Source organism: Leishmania panamensis (genome assembly GCF_000755165.1).
Source record: "Leishmania panamensis strain MHOM/PA/94/PSC-1 chromosome 15 sequence".
NCBI classification, from domain to species: domain Eukaryota; phylum Euglenozoa; class Kinetoplastea; order Trypanosomatida; family Trypanosomatidae; genus Leishmania; species Leishmania panamensis.
The window spans coordinates 458538-485806 of record NC_025860.1 but is presented as its reverse complement, the minus strand read 5'-3'; the positions used below and the strand labels follow the sequence as shown (position 1 = coordinate 485806).

The window sequence follows — 27269 nt, the reverse complement described above, 5'->3', positions numbered from 1 at the left end:
TCTCTCTCCTTCCTCCTCCCTCATGTCGTATCATCTTTCTAGTTTTGTCTTGGTTTGCTGTGTTCCTTCATTTTGGGGGGGGAGTGGGCAAGTCCTCTTGGGCGTCTCACCGCGTACGTGTTCCTTCCCTCCCTCCCCCCCTTCCTTCCCCTCCCCTCCTCCCCCTCCCTTTTTTCAGTCGCTTATTTGCCATGATCTCCTCGTGCTCCCTCCCTCCCTCCCTCCCTCCCCCCCTGCTCTCTCCCCCTCTCTTAGTCTTGCTAGTGTTTTTGATTCAACACTCCCTAATAATAGCGCTGACCACCGCACCCTGGCATTAGGGGGTCCAGTGCCCCCACTCCTTGTGGGGAAAGTAGTGTGACCTGCCACTTGCCCTTATAGGTGTACGGCTGCGCTGACTATTGATGTCGGAAGACAGGCCTGGGATGGCGCTGAGCCGAAGAGACATGCGGCCATGATCACGCTGCTTCCCGCTCAGTGTGCGGCGTGTCCATGATAAAAAAAAAAGGTGTACACACCCCACCCACTGTGTCCTCGGCCTTTGCTGTGCTGTGGTGATGCTGATCGTAATGCTGGTGCTGGCCTGCGCTGCGTGCGGCTGCATTGCAGTGGACTGAACGACCCGTCAAGGAGTGTGGGGCCGAGCCACAACACCCCTTGGCGGGTCGTCGATACAGGCCTGTACTCTGCAAGGCACTTGGTCTCCCGGGTTTCCAGCATTCTGGTGCAGCAAGGGAAGAGACGCACTGTGGTGACGTCTTCGTGGCCATACAATAGGCCCTATATGTGCTTGGAGGCTCCCCTCCCGTTCCCAAAAGACGTAGTAATGGCGCTCTCGCATTGCAGCGACGACCCTACTCGTCGGATATATCTTGCCTCCGTGTTAACTGGCTAAAAGGGACCAGTTAACACGGGAAACTCTCCATTAGATGCCTAAGTGACGCCGCACCCAGTCCACGCCTTATCGGAACGGTGCGACGACTCGCGCCGCACGTTGTGGGGCTTGAGAGGACGCCTCGACTGGACTGGGGCCATTTTATACGATAGGCTCAATGGCAACTACTTGGCATGCATAAAGGATAAAAAGACACCTCGACATGGCACAGCGCAGGCGAGGCTACGGTGACACCACCGCACATCGCATTCGCACTTGACTGCTTCACCTATAATGGGAACACCATCACCATGACGTCGAGTGGCCACTGTGCTGTCAGGTTCACGGCCCTCTTTGAGGAGGGATATGACCTGGTGCCGCCAGTAATAACTGGTGCTGAATTATGCTCTTTCCACAAAGCCAACTGAAAGCAGTACTCCACCTTCACTACCAAATCGATCCGCGAGGACCCTGCCCACCAAAGCGACAGAGAAGCGGAGACACACGAGCGCCAGAAGGCCGCGCTGACCCCAACCACCACCACAAGCCGAAGGTGCACCAGGGAAGCGAAGGCGAATCGTGCCATGCAGTGACACCCACCACAACGCCACCACACACACACACCACCACCACCAAATATTCCTCTCTCAGTGATGAGGTGGCATTCATGACTAGATTAACAGCAGCCGCCACCCAAAACGCTCTCATCTGGCAACGCCTCCCACCGCGACCGTTCGAGAACCCAAAACTAACGTCATCAGAAGCCGCTCCTGAAACGAAGGTACCCTGTGCGTCGCCCGAGCACTGCCCTCCCTCGGCTATGCTCATCACGGAGACCCAAAGAGCCAGCCATAAAGGATGGGTACAGTCCTGCAATGCCCTGACCCCTCCCCTGTAACCCTCAATTCTGGATACGCACTCAGGCTATCCGTGCCCCCCCCCTGCTCTCTGCGCGCACCAGCAGTGAGACCAGGCCAACGCATTGGTGAAGATGTACCAACAGAGGCCAACGTCACATCCGGCAGCTCTCCCCCTTCGCGCCCCACCGGGACTCAGCCCCACACCCTTCAAACAGCTCACAACGTGTAAGCTCGAGATGGCATTCCGCGAAGTTCACTGCAGCTGGGCCCCAGCATCGATAAAATTTGCTGCGAGAGCGTCAATGCCCTCCCGATGCAGGGCAGAAGCACGCCGCTGAACATGTACAACCAGAGCGTCACCACCGGCTGCGTCCCCCACCACGTGGAAAGAGGAACTCATTGTGCTACCTCTGCAGAGGCCGCACAAGTCCGACGATGGTCTCACGTTCAGCTGCCCGTTGCTGCCGACAAGCAATCTGAGAGGTTACTCGAGCAAATACTCTCGCAACGACTGTGCGATCATGCGGAAGGCATGCTGCGTCGGCGACTCTGACATTCCCTACTTTACAGGCTTGTCCACTCTTCGCCGTTGTGCTTCAGTTCGTAACGATGAAAGAGGAACGGAAGTGAGAGGCGCATGCGACGGGGTAGTAGTGGTATCAGCATTTATGCCCGAGTCGCCGACGCCAACTGCATGGATTGCAGGCCTGGTCACCACGTCTCAGGTACAGGCGGACCACCACCTGTTACCCGCATGACAGACACCACAGCCTCCGTCCTCGGCAGGACCCTGAAGGCGGCCCGCTCGGATCAAGGCGTGCAGCCCACCCGAGTCCGTGTGGCGCCGATCGCGCAGCACGTATGCGACGAAGGGACAACAAAAGCCCCTTAGGCGCATGGCCCCACCCACTGGCAGATCGGATCGCCCGAGGACGACGAGGGCTTGACCGCGGTGCTGCACAGAGGCAAGCGGGTGGGCGGTGGTTTCTGTCCGCGTCTGTTTTGCTGACGTATTCGGGGGGTGGAAGAGAGACGCTGAGGGACGAAAGAGAAGGCGGCGGTGCACCCATGGATGGTGTGAGGTGCGAGATGAGTGGAAGTGCTTCTGTATGTTGCTTCGTCTATCATCGCTTTCTGCTTGCAGCGCCTCGCACCACTCCCTCCCTTCTTTCCTGTTGTCTCTCCCCTCACGTATGTCTCCAGTTCTTCAGATGCATGCGTGTGCGTGCATCACATTCGGGCATGTCAAAGAACGTATGTTAGATCCGTATAGGCCTCTGTGTTGATGAGTATGGAGGAACTTTCTTAATGTCATTTGTGGGAGGGTTGCGCCTGTGCTAGCGTCTCGCACGCCTGCTGGTTTGCGCGTGGCGAAGCCCTCCTCTAGTAACCTTAGCGCACATACCAGCTCATGCGCAGCTCTGCACTCCTTTGCTTCTTGAGAGGTTTCCACCCCACCCACCCTCCACTTCTCATGATCGCTGGAACTTTGCACTTCTATTTACCTCGGGCCTGCAGATGTGTACCGCTCACTCCTCGCCAGCCACCCCCCCTCTTATCTTATCTTCATCTCCACTCAGTCACTTTCTTGCTGACTCACCCACGCGCACACCCGGAGAGCAATGACGGAAAGACTGCTGCTCCATACGGCAGGCTGATGTGATTCATGTGAATCGTAGCGCCCGCAGCAGGAGGGAGCTCGCTAGCAGGTGTGTGTGTGCCCTCTTCTTCACCTCACTTGTTCCCTTTCTCTCCGGGGGTGCACAGGACACCGCTCTTTCGTCTTTCACCACTGCCCCCTCCCCCTCCCTTCGGGCCCCTCCACCGAAGTGGAGTTCGTGGCGGCTAACACAGGAAAGGGGGACTCGGAGAAGAGACAAACGTGAAACAACGTGGTGGAGTCGTTGATTACTTGGCTCACGCGAAACTAAAAGGGCGAGTGGAAGGGGGGGACCGAAGTAAAACAAATCAGCGGGGCAGAAAGCGATGGGGGGAGAGGAGCGCAGGGATTGGGAATGGATCTACCTCGCTTCCTCGGCCACAGCACACACGAACGCGGAAGAAGGGCGTTCGCTGTGCATATGTATTGAGGGAAAGGGCGACATCCACAAGCACACACACACACACACACACACACACACACACGCACGACGACAGAGCATCGTGCAGACCGACAGGCACACCCATGCCTACGACTTCGCGAGTGCAGCACAGGTCAACGGACCCACGCCCAGGGTGTAGTCCAAGTTGAACCTTAGCTGAGGCTGGCGCTGGTTGTTTTGTGCGGCGCGCCATGCCGCCCCTTCTCTTCTCCTTCCCACGCAATGGTCATCTGACCTCCGCCTTGCCTTCTCAACCGTGCGCGTACATGCAGGCACACACATGAACAACCTCCTCCTTCCCCCCGTCTTTCTCTTTCCACACTACCCCAAACCCTTTCTCTTCGCCCTCCTCCGTGCCAGCCCGCCTCCTCTTCGGTTGCGTTGCGTGTGTCTTGAGCAAGCACTGCGTGGAGGGCCTCGACGAGATTCACACGCACACGCGCACACGCAGGCCGCCTCTTTCTTCGTTCCCTCGCATCCGTCTTCGCCGTCGCTGCCCACCCCCCCCCACCCCTCACGCCTGTGGCCATCCTGCAGTTGGGTCAAATGGTCAAGGAAACGGGCCTTTACGACGAGCTCGGCATCTCACCGGATGCCACGGAGCAGCAGATCCGCTCTGCCTACCGCAGCAAGGCGCTCCAGTATCACCCCGACAAGAACAACGGTGACCTGGCGGCGGCGGAGAAGTTCAAGAAGGTGTCCGAAGCCTACGAGATCCTCAGCGACGCGGACCGGCGCAAGCAGTATGACACGTTCGGCCGCAACGGACCCGGCGGCGCGGCAGGCGGCAGCGGCGGCTTCCCCGGAGGCTTCGGGCATGGCTTTGGTCCGGGGATGGACCCGATGGACATCTTCTCCTCTTTCTTTGGTTTCGCTGCCGGGGGCGGCCCTGGAAAGTCGCAGCAGCAGCGGCCAGCGAAGCCGTCCTTCATCTTGGTCGAGCTGCAGTGCTCCCTAGAGGAGCTCTACTGCGGGACGACGAAAGTGCTGCTGGTCCGTCGGCGACGTCGTTGTCCCACCTGTCAAGGCCACGGCACGTCGAACGGCCAACCCAGCCCGGTGTGTCCGCAGTGCAAGGGGAATAAGACAGTCATGAAAGGCCTCAGCTTCGGCGGCCTCATGACGTACCAGCAGTGCCGCTGCGACCGCTGCCAAGGCCTCGGCAAGCTCCCGATCCAGTTCCCATGTGCACGATGTGGACCTATCTACGATGCGCACCAGCGTGCGCAGCTATCCGGCACCCTCCCCCGAGGCGTTGTTGAGGAAGAGAAGAAGATCAAAGTCACGATTGCGCCAGGCGCGGAAGATAGCGACGCGTTGAATTACCCCGGCCAGGGTGATGAGCTGCCTGGCTTTGACGCCGCCGGCGATATACTCGTCGTCGTTGTGCAGCTGCCCCATCCCCACTATCACCGCCTGAACAGCACCGATCTTCTACTTTCAAACTGTCGCTTGCCGCTCTGGTCTCTCTTCCGCGACGCCTTCTCGATCCCTGTCGAGCTACTCGACGGCCGTGTGGTGCGTCTGGCACCGCCGCTGCGGGAGGACAACGTGCCGCACTTTCTCTTCGACTCACACCACGTCTTTGTTGTGGAAAACGAGGGTATGCCGCTGAAGGCACAAACGAATGGCGGCGCGGCGGCCGATGAGAGCGGTGACGGCAGCGGCTCGGCGGCCGGTGCGGCGCATCTGAAGAAGGGGAAGCTGTACGTCTGCATCAACGTTGTTTTCCCACATTCGCTGACGCCAGCGCAGATGGACGCCATCACCAAAGTGCTTGGCGGCAGCGGCGAGTGCGACCGTGATGCCACTGCCGGGGATGCAGACAGCGTGGTTACGCTGCAGCCGCACCACGGCCCGGCGCCGAGCTGGCACAGGGTGGATGCGGAGGGTAACGCCTGGTACAAGCCCCGCACAGCGGCTGCCGCTAAGAGAAAGAAGCCGACCAGGGCGGCGTAATGAGCGACAGTCGGCATTCGTGCAACGGAACGTGTGGGAGCGCTCATGGGGGTCGCCCTCTTTGTATGTATCAACGCGCACACCGGCAGCTGGAAGCAAATCCAGAGGTGGCGCTTCCCCCCCCCCCGCCCTCCCACCCCGTCCTTACTTTATTCGCTTGCTTGCTGCTCCCTCCCCAGCACATTAAACAAGCGTGTCATCGAGTCGCTCTCTCTCTGGGGCTGTTGCTACCTCCTCATCGCTTCTTCCCCCTTGCTGTTGTTGGGTCTGAGGAAGAGAGATGCTCGGAGCACGGAGGACTGGAGGAGAGGGAGAGGAAGATGGGGGAGGGTAAAGGGTGACTCATCTGTTGGTGGTCATCCTGGTAACGGTTTGCACGTCACAGGTCTGCGGTGCGTCGGCGCCGTCTGAGTGTGAGTAGTGCAGAGATACGCTCCCGTTTCCCCCCTCCTCCTCCTCCTCAGTCTCCGCCCCTCCCTCTCTGCGCTCTTCTTCTTGCGTCGCTAATGACGTGCGCCAGTCGCACGCCTCTGCTGCGGCGGCGCGACACCGCCACAATAAGCTGAACCACCACCCCCACCACAACAACAACCGTGTTGGTCCATCTCACACAGTGTTCCGCCTCGACTCGTGCAGGGTGTGCTCATCATGCGCCCTTTTTCTTTTCCTTCGCACGGGGCAACGTGCAAATGCGGCTCGCAGAGGTGCAGTCGTGTTCAGCTCACACTGCTGCGTTGGGGAGGCGTCGCTGCCGCACAGGTTGATGAAGTAGCGCAGGCGCAGCTGCACGGAGTGAAGAGCTGCACAAAGGAAAACAATGAGGGGGGAGGGTGCGAGGTGGCCAAAGCCCAACAATTGTGGCGTCTCTCTCCCCACTCCCTTTCCTGTGCCCACACGCCTGCATACTGTCCTTGTTAGGTGCACATGCACCGTCAGTCGTCCATCGCGGTTGGCAGCCACGCATTACTCATCGCCTCTCCTCCCCTCCCTCCCTCCCTCCCTCGAGTTCTCTCGTTGCGCCACCATCATTGACAGTATCGCCACCTGCAATTCATCACCCTCGCCCTCTCTCAAACTCAAACACGCAAGCAGCCATGTACCCCGGCCTCCCGCGTGCCTTCCCTAACCCGGAGTGGCAGAACGTGGAAGACATCTTCCGCCAGCGCACGGCATTTGGCTTTCTCGCGCCAAACGCGAGAGCCTCCGCCACTGCCGATCCTGCCATGGCCGCGGACGCGTGGGTGCAGCGGGAAATCGGCTATTACGAGGTCAACTACACGACGGTAGAGGACTTGAGCGTGTGCGTGACCTCCTTTAATGTCGGATGCAAGAAACCCGTGCTGCCGCTGACCAGTCTTGTCTGCCTCACCAGCAGCGGTGGTGGCACAGACGACGCACCAGCGCGGCCGACGGACTTGATCGTCGTCGGCATGCAGGAGGTGGACATGAGTGCGACAGCGCTCTTCAAGCAAGAGACGGAGGCGGCCTCGCCGTGGGTAGCTGGACTGAACGCGGCAATCGGCGCCGACAGTAGCAGCAGCACTGCAACATCTTCGTCAGGTGGCGCAGGCGCCTCTCCGTACTACGCCTTTCCGCCAAAGCAGCTCGTCGGTCTGCTTCTCTGCGTGTTCATCCGTCGGCCGCTGCTGTCCGCCGTGTCGGAGTTCAGCATGGCGACGGTGGCCACAGGGGCCCTGGGCTCTATGGGAAACAAAGGCGCCGTCGGCTTTCACCTTGTGCTGCACCGCACGTCCATCTGCGTCATTACGGCCCACTTGGCGGCCGGGCATGACAATGTGAGCAAACGCAACGAAGACATCAACACCATCTTCAGGAGCATGGACTTCAACGCTGCCCGTCGCGCCGAGACGCAGATGAGTGCCAGCCCCAACGCACCAATCGATGAGTCCGCCTTTCTCGAGATCTACCCTCGCGACCACGACATCATCATCGTGGCCGGAGACTTGAACTACCGCCTAAGACTCCCGTACGAGACTGCCGTGCATCTAGCGAACTCTGGGCAGTTCAGCGAGCTGTTGGTGCACGACCAGCTGGCAGCCGAAATGAAGAACCCGCACACGCCATGGCTGAACTTCATCAACTTCACACCAACGCACATGCCCACGTACCGCTTCGACATTGGCACCGATGTCTACGACACAAGCGAGAAGCGCCGCATCCCCAGTTACACGGACCGCATATGTGTGTGGTCGCGTCGCAAGTCGATGGAGTCTCGCATCCGACTAGACCGCATCTCCGCCCTCATGGAGGTGCGCAGTAGCGACCACAAACCTGTGCAGGCGCTCGCACGGATCCCGGTGAGCGTGGAGGTGCCGGCGCAGAAGGCGCAGATAGTATCGTCGCTGCGGGAAAAGGTTGCCACCATCGGCTTGGCGCAGGCATCGAGTGCGAAGATATCCCTGAGCATGTCGAAGGTGAACTTTCAGGCTCAGTGCTTCCACAACTGCGGGACGCAGGAGGTGGTCACTGTGCAGAACAACGGCAACTGTGTCGCTGTCGTTCGGGTGGTGCGGCAACGCGAGGGGGACTACTCGGAAGGCAGCTGGTTGCGCGTCACCCCGCAGGAGCTCGCCATTCTTCCAGGGGAGTCACAGGATGTTCAGATCGAGACAGCCTTTCACCCGCGCTGCACGCTGTGGATGGCCGCCTGGCGCCCGTACCAGGGCCGCGGCAGTATTGAACTCAGCTCTGTATTGCTGTTTTGCTGCCGCAACGGCCCAGTGCAGGCTGTCGAGTGCCAGTGTGTACTGAGCCCGAGCGTGTTCGGCAACGCATTGGAGAATATCGCCCTTCTACAGGACACGCCGTGCGTGGAGGCATACGCGCAGAAGGCGGACTTTGAAGAGGTGGTGCGCCAGGTGCGGCCACACGTGCCGAAGGAGCTGTGGTACCTCGTCTACGTCATCGCGCAGCACCCACGCGAGCCGGGCCTCTTCACCCGCTCCACCAACAAGGAGGTGTGCCGTCACATCATGGAGCTGCTGGACACGAAGAACGCGGCGCTGCCAGTGGACACAGATGTGCATTGCGCCGCAGAGTGTCTTTTGGCCTTTCTCAAGAACCTGCGCGAGCCCGTGGTGCCATATGCGCAGTATACCGCTGCCCTCGCCGCGGGCCGTGCCAAGGGTAAGGCCCCGCTGCAGTTCCTGCGTCAGCTGCCGACGATGCACGCGAATGTGTGGCTCTACGTCTTGTCGTTGCTGAACTATCTCCTGAGGCCGGTGAACAACTCCGACAACGAGCTTGACGCGCCCCTCCTGGCACACATTTTCAGCGCCGTCTTGATTGGCCGCCCGACCGATGCGCAGGGGGCCATTCCTGCTCGGCTGCAGCAGGGAGGCGGCGTTGACCAGCAGGTGCGACAGCAACTGCAACAGGAGAGCGACGACGCCCTAGCTCTCGTAGAGTACTTTCTCAGCACCCCACCAAGTATGTTGGCCGGAGTGGAGTAACGCAGCTGAAGTGCGCATGGGCGGGGGGGGCATTCAACTCCCTTTCCTCTCCACCCCTCTCCAATGACAGTGGTGGCTGTGATGTCTGGCCCAGGCGGCGGATACTCCTCTTGTTTCTCCGCTGTGTCTCTGCGCTCTCACGGCGCTGCTCCCGCTGTGCTCCATTTTTGCTGTTGCTCGCCGCTCGTTGACCGTCCGCACGTTAGCCGCCGCCTCGTCTTCTGTGTGGTGTGCGTCTTCTTCCTGCGTATGCCGGTGTGTGCCGCACCAGTGCGCTGTCTTCCCCCTCCCTCTCCCTCTCGCCAACGATGGCGATTACCATGAAGGGAGTCGGTGGTGCGGTGCCGTTGCTCTTGTCCCCCTACAGAGATGAATAATGACACCCCAAAAAAAAAAGCCACACAAGGGAGGGCGAGAAGTAGAGACTGAATCAAGCGAAAGGTGCGAGATGCTCCACTGCGCACAAAGCACCCCGCGATGTCACCTTGCCTCGGTCGACTCCGCGCCTCCGTCTCCTTCCTGCCACCTCCTCTCCTCGTGCGTTGGACGTCGATGCCTCCAGTGGAGGGGAAGGGGGAGGGGACAGCGCACGTAGTCGATGATCCTCTCCGCGCGCACGCTGCTCAACTGCCCCGCTTTCTCTCCCACGTCTCTGCTCATGCATTTCCGCCCTTTTTCGCTCTCCTTCGTGCTCCCTTCCCACGTCGTCGCCACCCCCTCTTCTTCCCTTACTGTGCCATCGCTCTGTTACCGCTTGGCATGCTCACCTACTCCCACCACCATCACCATCATACTCCATCGGCCCTTGGCACCGTCTGCACCCGCTACTCTCTCTCTCTCTCTTCGTGACTCTACCCACCCTATATGCTCCAGTGCGGTTCATCTTCAGCTTCTCAAGTCTCTCCTCACACCCTCCCTCTCTCGTTTGCTTGTCTTCTACACCACTCTCCGCCATGTCCACGAAGTACCTCGCCGCGTACGCTCTGGCCTCCCTGAGCAAGGCGTCCCCGTCGCAGGCGGATGTGGAGGCGATCTGCAGGGCCGTCCACATCGATGTCGAGAAGGACACCCTCTCCTTTGTGATGGAGAGCGTTGCTGGACGCGACATGGCCGCGCTGATGGCGGAGGGTGCCGCGAAGATGAGCGCGATGCCGGCGGCCGGCTCTGGTGCCGCTGCGGGCGGCGCTGCTCCTGCTGCGGGTGCTGCAGCCCCGGCGGCCGCCGCGGCGAAGAAGGAGGAGCCCGAGGAGGAGGCGGACGATGACATGGGCTTCGGTCTGTTCGACTAAGCCAAGCGACACCTCGCGTGTTTGAGATGGGAGAAGGGGAGTTGTGAGTGGTCGCGGCGGAGTTTCTTCGGGTTGGGGCCCGCGTGCGTGTTGAAGTGCCTGTCTGCGGGTGTTGGTCTCTCCCTCCCTCGCCTTGTCGGCTAACAAACGAGTACTCCATCGCATAACGGCGTTGTGGGACCCATCAAGAGTGAGGAGCGCACGGATGGATGATGACGTTAGCGTAGAGAGCCCTTCAGCGGCGTGTCACACAGCCCTCCCTCCCCTACGTCCACTCTCTCTCTCTCTCTCTCTCGCTCTGTGACGTCAATACGTACAAATGCAGGACACGAAAAACGAGCAATCGTAGCGAGAACACGAAGAGCATACGTACAGCTGATAGCGAAAGGAGAAAAAGACGGAGCTGTGAGAGGGGGCGGAGAGGTGGACTGTGGAGGAGATTGCAGCGCCGAAAGCAAACGAGTGAAAGAGAAAGTGGCCAGAGCTGTCTTGGGAAAGAAGTGACGATGTGATGGCGGTGGTGGTAAAAAAAAAGGGGGGAGGATGGTGGGCAGACGCTCATGTGCGCCTGGGTGTCCCACACCCTGCCTGCTGCTGGGCCTTCCTCTGCTTGGGCCAAGCCGATGCTCCCTCTCTCTCTCTCCTGTCAGTGTGACACCGGTGAGACGTCTCTCCCCCTCTCCCCTTTTTCACCTGTGGCCTCGCCCTCATCGCATCGCTGGCTCATTATGCCTCCTTCATGGTGCATGGGTGTCTCTGCGCCCATGGATGCCTCTATACGAGCCTGTCCTACTGCTCTTCATCTCCAAACTCTACCGATCTCTTTCACCCTCTCCCCCGTCACGCATCTCTGCTCACCACACAACGCGCACGCACACACCCATGCATACCCCCATCGTGAACTACCACCCGTGCTTCGGCTCTGACGACAGCTTTCCGTTTTGATTCTACTCAGCCTCCCACTCTCCACCATGTCCACGAAGTACCTCGCCGCGTACGCTCTGGCCTCCCTGAGCAAGGCGTCCCCGTCGCAGGCGGATGTGGAGGCGATCTGCAGGGCCGTCCACATCGATGTCGAGAAGGATACCCTCTCCTTTGTGATGGAGAGCGTTGCTGGACGCGACATGGCCGCGCTGATGGCGGAGGGTGCCGCGAAGATGAGCGCGATGCCGGCGGCCGGCTCTGGTGCCGCTGCGGGCGGCGCTGCTCCTGCTGCGGGTGCTGCAGCCCCGGCGGCCGCCGCGGCGAAGAAGGAGGAGCCCGAGGAGGAGGCGGACGATGACATGGGCTTCGGTCTGTTCGACTAAGCCAAGCGGCACCTCTCGAGCTATGACGTGTGTGACAGAGGGCGCCTCTCTCTCTCTCTCCTCCACACACCTTCATTCTCGTGGAGTCTGAAGCACCTCTTGCCCCCCCCCTTCGTCTTCCTTTATCTCAGCTTCCATTATTTGCTCTCCCGCCTCCCCCGCGCTTTCTTCTTGCACGCCACTACCGTATCTCTGCGGGTGTGGGTGTCTCTCGTCATGCCGCATAGCGAGCCGCTTGGTTGTGGGGACAAGGAATGTGGTGTGAGTAAATGAGCAGACGGAGCCCTGCGCAAGGCAGAGAACTCAGGAAAGTGGTACCGACACATGCACACAGAGGAGAATGCATGGATGAGAGAACGAGGTGTCGCTGTCTTCATCCCACTTTGCCCATTCTCCTCCGCGTCTGCCTGCGTCCTTTTGATTTTTCTTTTACTTTGTCTTTGGCCACTGTTGCCGTCAATGCACAGCAGCACACACAGCGGCACACACACGCGCGTGCACGCACCCCATCCGTCCCCTCCAGCTCGCGTGTGTGTGTGTGTGTGTGTGTGTGTGTGTGTGTGTGCCGCTGTGCACTCGCCTCACCTCTACTCACCAAGTAAAAGAGAGAAAAGGAGGCAGAAGCAACGAAGGGGACACGAGCACACGAGCGACGGACGTCTTGAGCGGTGCCAACAGACACCTAGACTGTGTGTCACCTGGGTGTGGGTGTCTCTCTCTCTCGCTGCGCCAGCCAGCCCCTCCCCCCACATTCCGTGCTGCTGCTCACTTTCTATCTCTTGATACCAGTACTGTGGCGGTGGGAAGGAGGGTGAAACTCCCTCATGTCTCGCTGTGATGACGGTCCAGCACGCTCACGTAAGCCACCATTCGCCTTCTCCTCCACTGCTTTCACATCTGCACCCGCCACTGTCTCTCTTTTCGCCTCCCTCCTCCCCCCCCCCACACACACACACATACACACGCGGTATCATTGCTGCTGCTGCTGCTGCCCACCCATGCGTACTTGTGATTGCTCTTCTCCGCTCTCCTGTGTGCCGCTGCAGAACAGACGGGCGTCGCGAGAGACGGAGAGAACCAAACAAACCACGAAAAAGGGGGAGGGTAAAGCCAAACACTCGAAGCGGTCTCACCCAGCAGCTCGAGAAGAGGCGCACACACGCCCTCCGTGTAGGTGTAGTCGTGCCAGCAACAGCCCTACCAAAAGGAGAGAAAAAAAACCCGCCGCGCTGCACTCCTCCGCGACTTTGCAACGACGCAGGCAGCCATACGAACGTAGAGTGAATTCGTGGAAGGCATACGAAGAAGATTGACGGGCCCTTATCATCTGCGGCGGCTGTTCTTACCCCGTCCCCTGGGCCCTTGTGTGCGCACAACAAGAGAAAGAGAGACGCGATTAGGTGTGGTCGTCGAGACCTAAATCAGTGGCTACACACCAGTTCGTGTACAGGATCATTGGCAACTCAGGCTCGCACTGCCTCACTGGTGCGGCTGCCACGAGTCCGTGCGTTTGTGTATAGTTACGAGTGGGGGTGTTGGAATAGCTGTGTGAGCGAAACACGGTAGAACTGCAGCTGTTGGTGAGTCGGTATCTGTGGGCGTGCTTGCCCTACTCACTTCCACCTCACACACACACGCTCACTCACTCACTCACTGGAACGGACTCCCTTGTGCGTGCGTGTGTGGGTGTGCCAGTCGTTCCCCTTTCTCTCTGAGTGTGTCCCGCCACGTCGTCAGCGCCGAGCTGCGCGACGCCTCCCTATTCGGGCCTGTCCCGATTTCTTTTCTGTCTGTCTTCCAGCCAGTACGGTTTGGCCGCTGTGTGCCTCAGCACCCGCGCCCCCACTACCCCTCGTGCTGCCCGCTTCGTGTGCTTTCTTCTTCTTGCTGTCGTTGTTGTTCTATCTTCGGCAAAGGCGTCTCTCCCTCTTTCCCTCTCGCTGTGTCTGCGTCTCCGAAATCTCTGGGTGAGGGTGTGCGTCTGTAGCTCACTTTTGCTGTTGGGGATCCGTGAAGGCGACGCTCATTTTATTTTCTCTCTCACTCTCTCTTCTCACCACATCAGGTGAGTGGCGCGTTCAGTTTCTCTTCTCGCCCCGCCTAGCTGACTCTCGGCCTGGGTCCTTCTCCTCTCCCTTCTGCTTTACGGTCAACATAGACTTGTACCCTGAGCCCACACAGGCAAGTGGAGCGATGGACCCTGCTGGACGGAGCTTCAGTGGAGAGCAGCAGCAGCAGGCGAGTGAGGCGACGGGTGACGCAGGTCGTGATACGGCTAATGCACCGCTGCTGCAGTGCGCAGAAACGTCGCCGTTCGAGTCGGAAAGCACGAAGTGCTCAGGGCTTGTGTCACCGCCCCCCTTAGCGCCTCTCTCCGTGGTAGTGCGGGTGGTCCCCACGCTCGCAGCGGCTACGACGAGCACAGCTTCCGCCACTTTCACCGCGCCAGTGATCGTTAGGTCCTCACATGACTTGTCATCAAGCTCTGCCACACCCCCTGTAACCGAAACTGCACTCATCAGCGCGTCGGCGTCGTCGAACTTGCGCGGTGGCAATGACACTGATGGAGGCGATGTGAATGAGGGAGAGGAAGGACCGTTTCTCACCAACGGCTCCATCGCGTTGGCAGAGTTCACGAGCCTGCTGAACCCTACAGAGAACAACGCTATTCTCAAGGAACACATCATTCACATGCTCCGTGATGTTGACACCGAAGAAACGCTGATGCGTATCGCTCACGCGTTGGAGACGCAGGAGACAAGCGAGACGCCGGTGGATGTCAGTACCACGATATGTACGGAGTCGTCGCACGACGTAGAGTCCTACACACACGCGTCGCAGAGCACGGTGACCTCGATGAGCATGACGCAGGGTCGGCGCTCCAGTGTCCTGTCGCGCCGAGAGGCCACCAGCCTTGAGGGGTTCGCTGGTCTCTCGTTTCTGCGCTCGCGGCGACGCACGACGTCGCCCAGCGCGCAAGATTGCCCATCGTTGGCGCAGCCATTGGAGAATAGGGGCCTGTACAACCAGTCCGCACGCGGCCTGGGTGGCCCAATGGACGTCTCCTTCAGCTCCCACACGTCTGCCGGCACGCGTGAGGAGGAACTGCAGATGTCGAAGCAGCACGATAATCCCCCGTCAGCCTTCATGGCGACCAGCGCGTCTCAATTTAGTGAAACGACCGCGACGCTGCTTGACGACCCACTGCTGCGCGAACTGCCGGAACTTCCAACTTGCATCCAAAGCGAGGGTCGACGTGCCGCGGTATCGGCGGCGCCGTACACGTCGCCATTCGACATCATTAGTGGTGATGCGCCGGCCACGGCACCGCCTCCCCTACGCGTTGTGCCCAAGACTGCGGCGGAGGAACAGCAGCTGCGTCGGCTACTGCACCGCTGCCACAGCTTCTCCTCCCTTGAGGCAGACACCCTTGAGGCCGTCCTGAAGGCTATGGACAAGGAGATACATGCGGCTGGCGCGGCCATCTTGGAGCAGGGGCAGCCCACGACGGAGAAGCTCTACCTCGTCAGCGAGGGCACATGCGAAGCCATTAAGAACGGCAAGTCGCTCGGCCCGCTGCAGCCGGGCGGGACCTTTGGCGAGCTGGAGCTCATGTACAAGCAGGCCATGTGCGCGGCAACGATCCGGTGTGTGACGCGGTGCGTACTCTACACGCTAGACGAGGCGAGCTACCACCGCGCTGTCATGTCAAGCTCACTGCAGAAGCGGCGCAGATTTGAGAAGCTGACAATGAGCGTGCCTTTCCTGCGGGGCCTGCCGGACTTTGAGCGGATGAAGATTGCCGAGGCGCTCGAGACGCGGGTCTACAAGCACGGCAAGACAATCATTCGCTTCGGCTCGCCTGGCAACTACATGCACTTCATCGTCGAGGGTGAGGTAAAGGTGATTGGGAGGAACAGTGGTCGTCGAGTCGAAGTAGTACGCCTGCGCGCCGGTGACGTCGTCGGCGAGCTCGAGTTTCTCTTTAACCACCTCACTGTGGCAGACGTTGTGGCTACGTCTCGCGAGGTTCGGACGGCATGTATTAGTCGCGAGCACTTCGAGCTCATTATCGGGCCTATACAAGACCGCCTGAAGGAGTTCGTCGCAACCTCCTCTACCTACGAAAAGTACTACGTCTCTGAGGTGGCGAACGAGAGTGTACGCAGCGAGCTCAACCGCATCGAGTCGTCGCGCAAGCATCGGCGCGTCGCCTCGCATGATGAGTGGACGGCAATCGGGGTCACCAATCCACACGGAGAGGTGCTGCTAAGCGCACCACTAGCGCTGCTCCACGGCAAGTGTGGTGCCTCCAACAGCGACTCAACGGCCAAGGGTGGTGCTGACGCGCATGGGCAACGCAGGCAGGCAGCGGGGGACTCGGACCAGCTGTCAATGGGGCTGCTGCGGTTCCCCTTTGCGCCAGTCGCGGGCAAGGACGTGGCTGTGTTGGCTCTCCGCGAGGACGGCCTCATCATCTACTGGAACTCAGTGCTGGAGAGGCTAATGAGCTACTCTGCAGACGAGGTAGTGGGGCAAAACATTTACTCCTTTCTCCTCTCGGAGCGGGAGCAGCAGTCGATGTACACGGCCATCAACGCGGCGCGCAACTACGCTGGCGAAGCCGAGGCATTTTTGAAGCAGCCAAACACAAAGTCGATGCAGTTCACGCTCGCCCGCAGCGACGGCCTCACGAAGACGACCATTCAACTCACCATTGCCCCGCCAGTCGTGTCAGCCGGCGGCAACGCAGCGGAGGTGGTCTTGGGCTTTGGCAAGGAGGTCAGGGAGGGGCCACAGAAAATGTTGGAGCAGCCGCAGTGGCTCTCTGGTCAAATTCGCACCATTTTGGCGGACGGCACACAGACTTTCGAGGAGCGACTGGAGTGCATTGCGGAGACGCTGAACAACTTCGAGTCCACCTACCGCGCGATGACGGTGTCGACGGAGCGGTTGCGTGTGGTGAACATACGGCAGATGATGGGGCATGTCCTCATGAACTTTGGCGGCGAATGCGTGAGCCGCGGCATTTCCGTCCGGCAGCTCTTTGAAGGGCTCCCGTCGGAGCGCGCCTACCTTGACGCTGACTTGCTGCCAAAGTGCTTGTGCTACGCAATGAAGTTGTGCCTCAAGTACAGCGACCCCGGCGGCAGCATCGTCTCCATCATGACCACCGTCACGGAGAAAAATGGACTCGAGTTTTTGGTGATTAACTTCAACCTGACCGGCGATGGCATGCCTAAGGCGATTGCAAAGTTCTTCGACTCGTCGCTGAACAAGCACAGCGACTCTTGCGCAACGCTGAGCCTCGAAGTCGGCGAGGACGGCGACAGCGACGACGACGGTGAGAACTACGCAGAGGAGTCGACAGAGCTACGGAAAACGATGCGGCCTGGGCTGCGGCGCAAGCTGCTCCGTGTGCAACGCGCCGTCGAGGACCAGGGTGGGACGCTGCGCATGCTCCGCAACCCGCAAGACTCGAACATCGCCTTTCTCATCCCCTTCATGCCGGCGAGCGAGCAGGACGCCGAGAATGCCTTCGTAGAGGAGTCACTGAGCACCTTGGCCGACTCCACCAGCGCAAGTCAGTCGATGTCACTGGCAGGGATGGGCAACGGTATCGGACCCCCAACCGCTGCGGCCACAGCAACTGGTGCCGGCGGAGGGCATAGTGCAACTTTCTTGCCTGGCGGCTACAGCAAGGCTGCCGGGAGTGTGTCGCTTGCAGCCACCCCCGCGGGCGAGGCCAGTGGACTGTCGAACCAGTCGGTGCCCGGGGCCGCCGTCACCGTGCCTGGGCAACCAAACTTCAGCTACACGACCTGCCTCGCAGAGGACACGCCGGCCCACCGCATCATGCTCTCGTCATTCCTGTGGGAACGCCACCACGCGGTCCTGACGGCTTTCACCTTTGAGGACGTCGTGGGTCTTGCCGGAGTCGCCGACATTCTCATCATTGACCTACAGCAGTCTGCCATTACCTCCCCGCATGACCTCGACCCCATTACGCGGCTGCGCGAGATGCTACGGCACATGGCCGTGATCATCACCGCCACCAACTTCGACCTCGTCAGCAGTGACACGTATGCGGCGGCCGGCTTCATTACACTGAAGAAGCCGTGCACCCCTGTCCAGGCCATGAAAGCGATCCGTCACGCAGAGGAGAAGTCGGCCGTTGTGAAGCTAGAAAGAATGCGTATCGAGCAGACACGTGAAACGCTAGCGCGCAACAGCCGCGGCGCCTGGCGTCACGGGGCCCTCCTCGGGAAAGGATCTTCTGGCGAGGTGTATGAAGCGTACGACGTGCTGACAGGCGGCAAGATGGCCGTGAAAGAAATGCGACTGGGCAATAACGATGCCAAGATTGAGCAGTTTGTGCAGGAGATCAGCACCATGTGCAACCTGCAGCACCCCAACATCATCCACTACTTCTATTGCGAGGAGAGCAAGGAGCAGAAGGTGATTCGGGTGTTTATGGAGTTCGCTGGCGGCGGCACGCTGCAGTCACTGCTGAAAAGAAAGGGAAAACTCCAGTACGTTGAGCTGCGGGCGCTGCTGCGGGATGTGGTAGAGGGGCTTGCGTACATTCACTCACAGCACTACGTCCACGGCGACATCAAGACAGCCAACGTGCTGCTGAGCAGTGATGGCAAAGGCAAGATCGGCGACTTTGGCACGGCGCGCACAGTACAGGATGGGGAGCTGCTATATGTGATGCAGGGCAGCCCGCTCTACATGTCGCCCGAGTGTATGTCAGCCGGGGAGGAGGACGAGGAGGGCAACCGAATCGGCTATGGCTTTCCTTCCGATATATGGTCGCTTGGCTGCGTCGCGATGGAAATGGCGACAAACAAGCCGCCTTTCGCGCACATCAAGTCTATTAAGGGGCCCGCAGGCCTGACTAACTTCATCACATCGCTGACGGACGTCCCTGACTTGTCGCCGCTCTTCAAGTGCCACCCCTCCATCGTGGAGTTTGTCTCAGCGTGTCTGAACCCTGACCCGAGCCAGCGCGCCTCCGCGCAGGACCTGCTGCAGATGAGCCTCTTTAGTGAGTCGACGCATGGCGACCGCAACTCCGCCGTGAAGGCACTGAAGCGGGCGCAGCTGCTGCACGTGCTGAAGAAGTTCGTAGCCTTCCAGGAGCCCCAAGAGGCGGATAAGCTGAAGAAGCGGCGTAACCGCCCCAAGGTGCGCCGGCTCACCTCCGACTTCTTCAGCTCCAACAGCAGCCCCAGCGACACCGCTAGCAGCGGCAGCGCGAGGAGACTGACGTCGACAGCCCCCTTGAAGTCGGCGCTCGCTGCGGAAGTTGAAGGAGTAGTTGGCGAAACGCGGTGTCAGGGTGCAACCGCCGCAGTAGCGGAAGGAAACGAGGACGAGTCCGAGACGGACGTCCCACGGCACAGCGACAAGGCGGCGCTGGCGGCGAGCGGCACCTCCCAGACTCCCGACGGCGCGAGGGCTGCTAGGGCAAGCGCGGAGGCGTCGTTGTCCAACACGGTCACCGCCGCGGGCAGCAGCTTGAATCTAACGGCATCGACCTTCAGGCGCTACCTGCGCAAGTGGGACTTCTCCTCCACATCCTCCTCCTCGTCTGCCGAGTCGAATAGGAGGCCGAAGGCAATGGCGCCCGCTGCGGGTGGAGACGGAGGTGCGCAGCGCACTCCCCAGCGGCACTGCGACCCCGTCACAGGCGTCGCTGGCCAAAACGACAAGGCTGAGCCGGATGCGCGCAACCCGAACGCGGAGGTAGCGTATGAGCTCTCTCCGACCCCGAAGAAGCGCTCCAAGACGCGCTCTCGTCCGCAAACACAACTGCCACTGCCAGTGCGGAGCTCATCGCATCAGCAACGGGACCGAGGCAGCACCACCACCATAACAACGAACAGTACTGAGGAAGCCTTCTTCGCGACGTCGTCGAACAGCAGGAGCAGCAGCAGGAGCAGCAACAGCGGTCGCACGCCCAATAAGGCTGGCTCTCGCAACGAAGCCGTTGGCTACACCCCCAGCTTTCCTGGCCGACGCCGCAACGTGATGCTGGATGAGGCTGGCAACATCGTGTCGTTTGACCAGCTGCGGAGCATGACGAGCGGGGCGACACTGCCGGACAGCAAGGGCGAACAGCACGGAGTCGGTGTTTCCGCTGGAAGGGGTGCTGGGGTTGCCGCAGCGGCGACGGCCGAAGTCACCGCTCCGCCGCGCACACCGCTGTCCACTCTTGGTGACGTGAATGATCACGCGCTGAGTCCAAGCAATGCCATGGGTCTCGTCAACGCGTCCTTCGCTCAGCCGCCAGGCAACTTCTCATTCTTCAATTATAGTTTCAACAAGAACATCAGCTTTCTGGGCGCCAACATGGACGAGGTACTGAACAGCGCGGCAAACGATTTCCTCAACCACCTTGCGGCGAACTCGCACACGAACAATGCAGCGTGCGTCGAGACGGTCAGCAGCGCCGGCAGCGCGGGGCAGCCGTCCTCAAGGACACTCCTGTGTGGAGAGAGGTCAGGCAGTGGGCGAAGCCACGCGGTGCCCTCTAGCACAAGAGAAGGGGAAGGTCACACCGATTGCACAGTCGTCGTGACCAGCCCACTGGCAGGGGCAGCTCATAGCGAAGACTGCAGCAGCGTGACGGAGACGCCGTCGCGGCAGCGGGGCTGGACAGTGAGCCGCAGCCCCTCCACCCGAAGTCCGCTGGGTGTGTGTGGGCAGGGCGAGCCGGCACTGATTGAAGGCGGAAACGGGGTGCAGCACAGCGGGGCCACGTTGCCGCGGCCGCAGACACCGCCGAATCTCCTGTCCATGGCAGCGACACCCGCTGCTGCCTCCCGCTCCCTTTACCCCGTCTCGAGCCAGCTGGGCTCCGCCTCGTACACCTCAGACGATGGCACCGCCAGCATCACACCGCGTGGTGATAGCGTGCCTCTTGTGGGGGCTGCCGCCCCACCGCATCGGCGGCGCCGCGTACGGCCGCCGATAACCAACCAGTCGTTCTTTGTGGTGGAGGACCGGTCGTCCGTACCCTTTTACGGCGGAGCGCAGACGACGTCGACGCTAGCAACCCCCTCCAACATAAGCAGCGCAAGGATGCCCGGGTTCAGCGCCGGGAGCCCTTTCTCGCCCGCCCAGATCAGCCTCACCACCCTGTCAAGCGTGGCCTCCGCAGACGGCAGCATCACCGGAGGCATGGCAGGTGATACGAACAACAGCGCCATGCTTCAGCAGCACTACGCAAGCGTCGCGGTTGTAGCGCCGCCGCCGGTCTTCTCCACCTTATCGGTGAGCAACGCGCGGGCAATGTGGCAGCAACGACGGCGCCACAGAGCTGCCGGCAGTCGCGGCGGTGGGGGAGGTAGCAGCGTCAGCAATTTCCGCCCCCCAGCACCGCTGAGCAGCGAGGGCAGCGTCTATCTGACGGCGGCCGATACGCACCAGGGAGACGGTCAGATGAGGCGAGCGGCAGACGCTGTCGGGAGCTGTGAGGGTGATGATGACGACGACCTGCCCAGCGCCGCCTTTGGCTCGATGCGCTCCGGCTTCTCCCGACAGTCATCCTTGCGAAGCTCCCCCTACCTCACAGCAGAGACCCTCTCTGCGACACACGAGCAGGACATAAAGCAACGCCGCGCCAAAGGTGGCGACACCGCCACGCTCAGCAGAGAGGACCGTCGGAGTGCCGATGCACGAGACGCACCGCTCTTCAGCAGTCCCACTACCGAAAGAGAGCCACTCCTCCTCGCGCACCTACGGCACATTGAGGAGGCACTGCAGGATGTGCTGTCGCAGCTGCAGGCGCGACAGCGTCAGCACATCCCGCAGCTCCGCCTAAGGGAAAGTAGCAGCCCAGTTACCGAAGTACAGGACAGTTTCGACTGCGCGCCGTCTTCCACCGCCATCACGGCCTTTCAAGCCACGCTGCCGCAGAGCGCGATGCAGTCCACGACCCTTCACAACGCCACCCTGCTCCCGCCTGCGTTCGCTAGCAGCGCGTCTGAGGTGGCCACAATAGCGACGGCGGCCCCACCGCAGCACAGCGGAATGGGAATCCACATCGTTCCTGCCGAGCTGCCGCAGCTGCTCTCATCCCGTACGGCCTCCGTGATGATTCCGCCATCCAAGCAAGGCATGACCAACCCGCTCGCAATGCGGGCATCACCACCGCTGTCGATGCACCGTAGCAATCCTCTGTGGCCAACAGAGGATTGCTACGCAACGGAAGTACGGGACCCGGTGCGCCATAACTCCACGGAAGTGTCTGACACACTACTCCCACCCAGCGTGCCCGGGCGCAGTGCTAGCAGCAGCGGCGATGATGTGACTGTAGAGGACCTGCTGCACAAGGTGCTGCAGCGGGTGAATCTACTTTTAGACGAGGTCTCGCATCTTTCACCGCCCGTCACGTCGTACTCATCACCACTGACACCAACGACGACGAACGCATCGCAAGCCTCGTAGATGGAAAAGATCGTGTGTGTGTGTGTGTGTGTGCCGCGCGAGTCCTCTGGGTCACACTCTTCAGTCTCTCATCTGCCACCCGCCTCCCAATCGACGTCTTCTTTTGGTGTTCCTTCAGGGGGGCGGGGCCTTTGCTCCCATCACGTCTCCCCCTTCCTCTCTCCGCGTGACTCAAAGCAGAAATAGAGAAGAGACTCACGCACAGCGCAAGCGAAAGTAGGAGTATGGGCGCTTGGCACCCTCCTCCTCTCCGACCCCACGCCACTTTTGCACCCCACGTACGTGGGCCGATGGACGAGAGCTGAACGAGTCCTCGCCACTACCTCCATCGACTCTCTCTCTTGGTAGCCCTGCCAGTACGTGATAGCGAATACCTGTCCGTGTAAGAAACTTATGCGCGCCTGACCCTCCCTCCTCTCTCCGTCGCCAGCGCCTCGCTCGAGTCGTCCGCGGCATCAAACGTGCGGCTCTCGTCCTTTCCTTTTCCCCTAGGCCGTATCGTTGTGGTAACTCTCGCCCTGCACGCACCTCCCCCCCCCGCGCCCTCCTCCAGCGAAGCGATATACAAGCACGAATACCACCCATTTCTCTCTGCAACTGTAGCCATCTCCACCCACGACACCGGCAGCAGGGACAACCTCACCTTTGCACCTTCATCGTCCCCTTCAACACCCCAAGTAGCCCCGTCCTGCATCCCGTTGCAGGCGAGGTTGTTATGGCAGACGTGCCCGCCTGCTGCGAAGCGAAGCCCGCGCGTGCAAAGACCCTGGTGGCGGGTCAAGGAGCGATGAAGCACCTTGATGCCTCAGAGGCGACGACGCCAGTGCCCCCACTTACAGAAACGTCGGCAACCCTATCGCGGGACCGCGAAAGCGTCTCAGCACCCGCAGTGGAGACGCGCACGAGCCAAGCGAGCCCCGTCCCCGCCAGCGCCGTGGCGCGGCCTCCTTCTTTGCAATCGCACAACAGTGAAATTTCACCGAGTCGCTCACCAGTGCTTCTGATGGCAACCTCCCACGCCACCTCCTTCGCCGGAGGCAGCGCTGCTATCGTTGCCGCGTCCGCGCGCCATCATCAGTCCAACGCTGTGGTGAACAGCATCGTACGGAGCAGCACCGCCATTTCGCTGACGGCGCCCACAACGACCCCGATGGATCCGTGTGGCGAGTGCATCCCCACTCAGCAACACGCGCTGGTGGCGCTGAAGCAGGCTGTGAACCACGTGCACACCCGCCTGCATCAGGGCAGTGTCTCCATGCTGACCGAGTCTGGCAGCAGTGAGGAGGAGCGCACGGCGTACCGCATTGCACAGGTCGCGCGGGCTGTCATGCAGGCGGCGGGGATGATTGATCAGGAGGACGTGGACGGCACCCTCAACGACAGCGACGCCCACGACACGCCGAGCAAGGCGACAGCGACGCGGCGCAGCTGCAGGCAGACGGACTGGCGTGACGACGACGACTTCATCGCCTCCCCCAGCATTTTCCTTCACCTGGATGCAGCACAGCCGGTGCGCAGCAATCGTGTCATGGAGTACATTGTAGCAAAGGGGCGAGCGGCACACACCAGCGAGGAACTCACCTGGCTCTACCGCCACTCCCAGCTCACGTCCCTGCTGGGCCCCGAGGACCTGCAGCACCTTGTCCCGCTCTCCCTCCACCGCGAGTACACTCATGGCGAGCTTATTCTCGACTGCGGGGCACCGGTGCGGCACCTGTATGTGGTGGTGTGGGGCAATGTGGAAGTCTTTCGGGTTGACTCTATCAACAACGAGCGGAAGGCAATGGAGGAAGCGTTTCGCGTGGCGTCTCACCAAAGCGTGTCGATGAAGCTGAGCCGCACCAGTGACCGTCGCGGCAGTCTCTCCCCGTACGGCCTTCGACTCACTGACGTGCAGGGCACCAACACCAACAGCGAGGTGTCATCGGATGCCGTCTACACCCACGTCGCGGACCTATACCCAGGCCAAGTGTTTGGCATCGAGAACTGCGTCTTCAACGCTGCCTCGCACTACGTCTTCCGCGCCGGCAGCGCGATGTCCAAGACAGCCATCTCGCTACTGCCGTACGAGGAGCTGCAGTCGGTGCTTGCCCGTAATCCCCGCTTTGCTCAGGGCGTTGGTGTCCGCATCACCGACTCCATGGACGTCTTCGGCTCCATCCGTGAGTTCTGCCGCTATGTCTTCTCGCCCACCAGCGCGCAAAACGAGTACCTGCCGCTGTGGTCCATCCTGGAGAGCTACACCCGCGTCCACAACGTCATCCACACAAAACTGTTTAGTCACCAAGTCGACACCGGCGCGTGGGGCTACGCGCTGAACCGCCTGCCAGAGAATTTGACCTCCACTTTTTGCTTCGACCTCGTGCACGCCCTGCCGCCCTTCATTGCCAGGCGCATGCAGGTCGAGGCGCGCGCGGCCGACACGCGCAAGGGGGCAGACAGCCTGGCAATGAAGGGCGGCAGCATGCGCTCCTCCATCACGTACATCCGCACAAAGGAGCGCCGTCGCTGCACGTGGCATCTCGGGATGGAGGGGAAGACGCTCGTGCTGCTGCGCGACGGCTTCACCGATCTGCTCGATTTCTTAACAATGCTGTGCGTGCACATTATTGAGAGCAACAAGCTGCGTGGCCGCGTGCAAGGCATGGTGCACCCACCGGCGATCGACATACTTGACGAGTACCTGCGGCAGCGCGAGCAGGAGGAACTGGCGGGCAAGTACCTGACGACCGGTGGCGTCACGCGCGACGCCGAGATGCAGCGGGTGCACGCAATCCTGAAGCGCATGCCGCTTACGGAGGAGGAGCAGGCTGGCCTGCTGCGCAACTGGGGACACAACACACTCCTGCGTATTTACGAGGTTATGATGCACCGCGAGGAGTACAACGTGCGCGTTGACCCGAGTCTCTCGATGAAGTTTCAAATGAACCCCTTCCACGAGTGGGCCCTGAACCTGCGCAGCTGCGTGCTCGAGAAGCTCGGCCTTGACCGCTTCTCCGCGCTGCCAGACAACCTTTACATTGACGTGATCAGCAGCAACACGCACTGCATCAAGAATCTGCTCTGCGGCTTCAACCGCAAGTACCGCAAGGAAATCCTCGACTACGCGTGCCGCACCGAGAGCAAGCGACTCGGGCGACCGGAGGAGTGGCACAACGTCGATGACATGCTCTATGTTGCGCTCACAGGCTTCCTGCAGAATGAGCGGCCAGACCTGAAGGAGGAGCACAGCCGCAGCCTCGAGGAGAACGGCATCACGGTGCTGCAGGACACGGCCATGACAGGGCTGCAGGTGGAGGTCATCCCGGTGCATCGGCTCAACTTCAACGCGATTGATGAAACCATACGTGAGGCGATGCACAAGTACTACGAGGAGGTGACCAAGAATGACAGCGAGAAACGCGAAGGCAAGACGGGCGGCTCGACCGTGCCGACGTGGGCGCAGGTATGCAAGCCGATTTACCGCCGCTCCCAGGACGGCTCGAAGACCCACGTGCTGGGGTGCATTATGACGGACAGCAGGGGCGACACATCACCCAACGACTCAGATGTAGAACCCGGGTCTACCAACCTGGAGACGGCAAGCACGACAAAGAAGCCCACCTTTACCGAGTTCAGCGAGCCGGCGAACATGAATAGCAACCGCGGCAGTCCCACGGTCACCCCGGCAGCCCACCACGTCAGGGATGGTCGGTTGCAACGGCACTTCCTCATCAACATGGACTTTGCGTTTGGAGCACAGGCCGAAGGTATCTGCCGCGTCATCTTCAGCGCCTTTGGCAAGCGCATCCGCAGCGTGAGCGTGGTGGGCAAGGCCGGCGGCCTCACCGGCAAGCGCGGTGACATCCAGCTTGCTAGTCACGTCCTCCTCTCCAAGTCCTCGCTCATTCTCGAAGACAACCAGGACGAGCTACGCAACTGCCGCAACCAAGATCTCACGGCGCAACGTCTACAGGAACTGGCCGGCCCGCGTGTCAAGGTGCACCACGGCAAGGTGCTGACCGTGACGGGTACGATGCTGCAGAACGTGCAACTCTTACGGTACTACCAGCAGGTGTGGCGCTGCGTCGGGACGGAGATGGAGGGGTCGTACTTTGCCCGTGTCATTGAGGACTTTTACCGGCAGGGAATAGCCCACCCCGGGCTGACGTCGCGCTTTGCCTACTACACGAGTGATCTCCCCCTCGCGCAGAACGACGCTGAGATAGAGGCGCGGCAGACCCACCGGCTGCCGGCTAGCGCGGCGACGCTGTCAGCGCCCATGAGCCCGCAGGAGGGCGTGCCGCCGCTCTACGCGATTGCGCGCGGCATCTTAGAGAAAGTGCTGCTGTAGTGAAAAGTCAAAGCGCCGCAACCACACAACCGGAAGAAAACGATTCGCCGTGGGCGTGCGTGCGTGCGTGGCTGTTTTTCTCCGCTGCGCGCCCCACCTCTCTCTCTCTATATTTGTGCTTGTCGTTGAGCTCTCAGTTTGTATATCCTCTCTTCCCATCAGCCTATTCGTAGCAGTAGCAGCTGCCGTCACGGTGTGCTCAACCAAGTCTGTGCGTCTCCGACACCCACGCACACGCGCACACAGGCGATTACCGCTGCTTCGTAGACGACACGTTTGGGGGACGGCACATGCCTGTCTCAGCCGCTCCCACTCTCATTTGCTGTGAGGTAGAGCAGCTCTTTCGAGTGCTCGATTGAGATCAAAGCAGATTCTGAAAAAGTGAAAGAAACTGGCGTTGGGAGGCACGCCCATGAATGCGATTGCAGCACACCAGCTCGCTCCCTATCGTCAACGTCTCCCTTCCCTCTCTCTCTCTGTCTCCTGTCCCGATGTGCGCCTTCTACTCGGAGCGCCCCTCGATGACGGCACGCACGGACATTTTATGTGCCTCATACGCAATGCATCTATGGTGGGTGTGGGTGTGTGTCGTCTCGGCCTATCCAGCCGCAGCT

General features: G+C 60.7%; 6 protein-coding genes across 6 annotated transcripts, besides 2 other annotated features; all 6 read left to right on the top strand.

Moving 5' to 3' along the window:
- The first annotated feature begins 361 nt into the window (after positions 1-361).
- Positions 362-991: a repeat region.
- Positions 992-1616: 625 nt separating this feature from the next.
- Positions 1617-2735: a repeat region.
- A 1647-nt stretch (positions 2736-4382) lies between these two features.
- On the top strand, positions 4383-5795 carry LPMP_151150 (hypothetical protein; the record flags this gene model as incomplete). The annotated part of the gene is made up of 1 exon (XM_010699188.1): positions 4383-5795. The coding sequence occupies one exon, from the start codon at positions 4383-4385 to the stop codon at positions 5793-5795; it is 1413 nt and encodes a 470-aa protein (XP_010697490.1).
- Positions 5796-6889: 1094 nt separating this feature from the next.
- On the top strand, positions 6890-9268 carry LPMP_151140 (inositol/phosphatidylinositol phosphatase, putative; the record flags this gene model as incomplete). The annotated part of the gene is made up of 1 exon (XM_010699187.1): positions 6890-9268. One exon carries the CDS (start codon positions 6890-6892, stop codon positions 9266-9268), a length of 2379 nt encoding a protein of 792 aa, XP_010697489.1.
- Positions 9269-10221: 953 nt separating this feature from the next.
- On the top strand, positions 10222-10557 carry LPMP_151130 (60S acidic ribosomal protein P2; the record flags this gene model as incomplete). The annotated part of the gene is made up of 1 exon (XM_010699186.1): positions 10222-10557. The coding sequence occupies one exon, from the start codon at positions 10222-10224 to the stop codon at positions 10555-10557; it is 336 nt and encodes a 111-aa protein (XP_010697488.1).
- Positions 10558-11528: 971 nt separating this feature from the next.
- On the top strand, positions 11529-11864 carry LPMP_151120 (60S acidic ribosomal protein P2; the record flags this gene model as incomplete). Its single annotated transcript, XM_010699185.1, has 1 exon — positions 11529-11864. The coding sequence occupies one exon, from the start codon at positions 11529-11531 to the stop codon at positions 11862-11864; it is 336 nt and encodes a 111-aa protein (XP_010697487.1).
- Positions 11865-14057: 2193 nt separating this feature from the next.
- On the top strand, positions 14058-22322 carry LPMP_151110 (protein kinase, putative; the record flags this gene model as incomplete). Its single annotated transcript, XM_010699184.1, has 1 exon — positions 14058-22322. One exon carries the CDS (start codon positions 14058-14060, stop codon positions 22320-22322), a length of 8265 nt encoding a protein of 2754 aa, XP_010697486.1.
- A 1150-nt stretch (positions 22323-23472) lies between these two features.
- LPMP_151100 (hypothetical protein) lies at positions 23473-26655 on the top strand (the record flags this gene model as incomplete). The annotated part of the gene is made up of 1 exon (XM_010699183.1): positions 23473-26655. One exon carries the CDS (start codon positions 23473-23475, stop codon positions 26653-26655), a length of 3183 nt encoding a protein of 1060 aa, XP_010697485.1.
- Between the last annotated feature and the right edge of the window lie 614 nt (positions 26656-27269).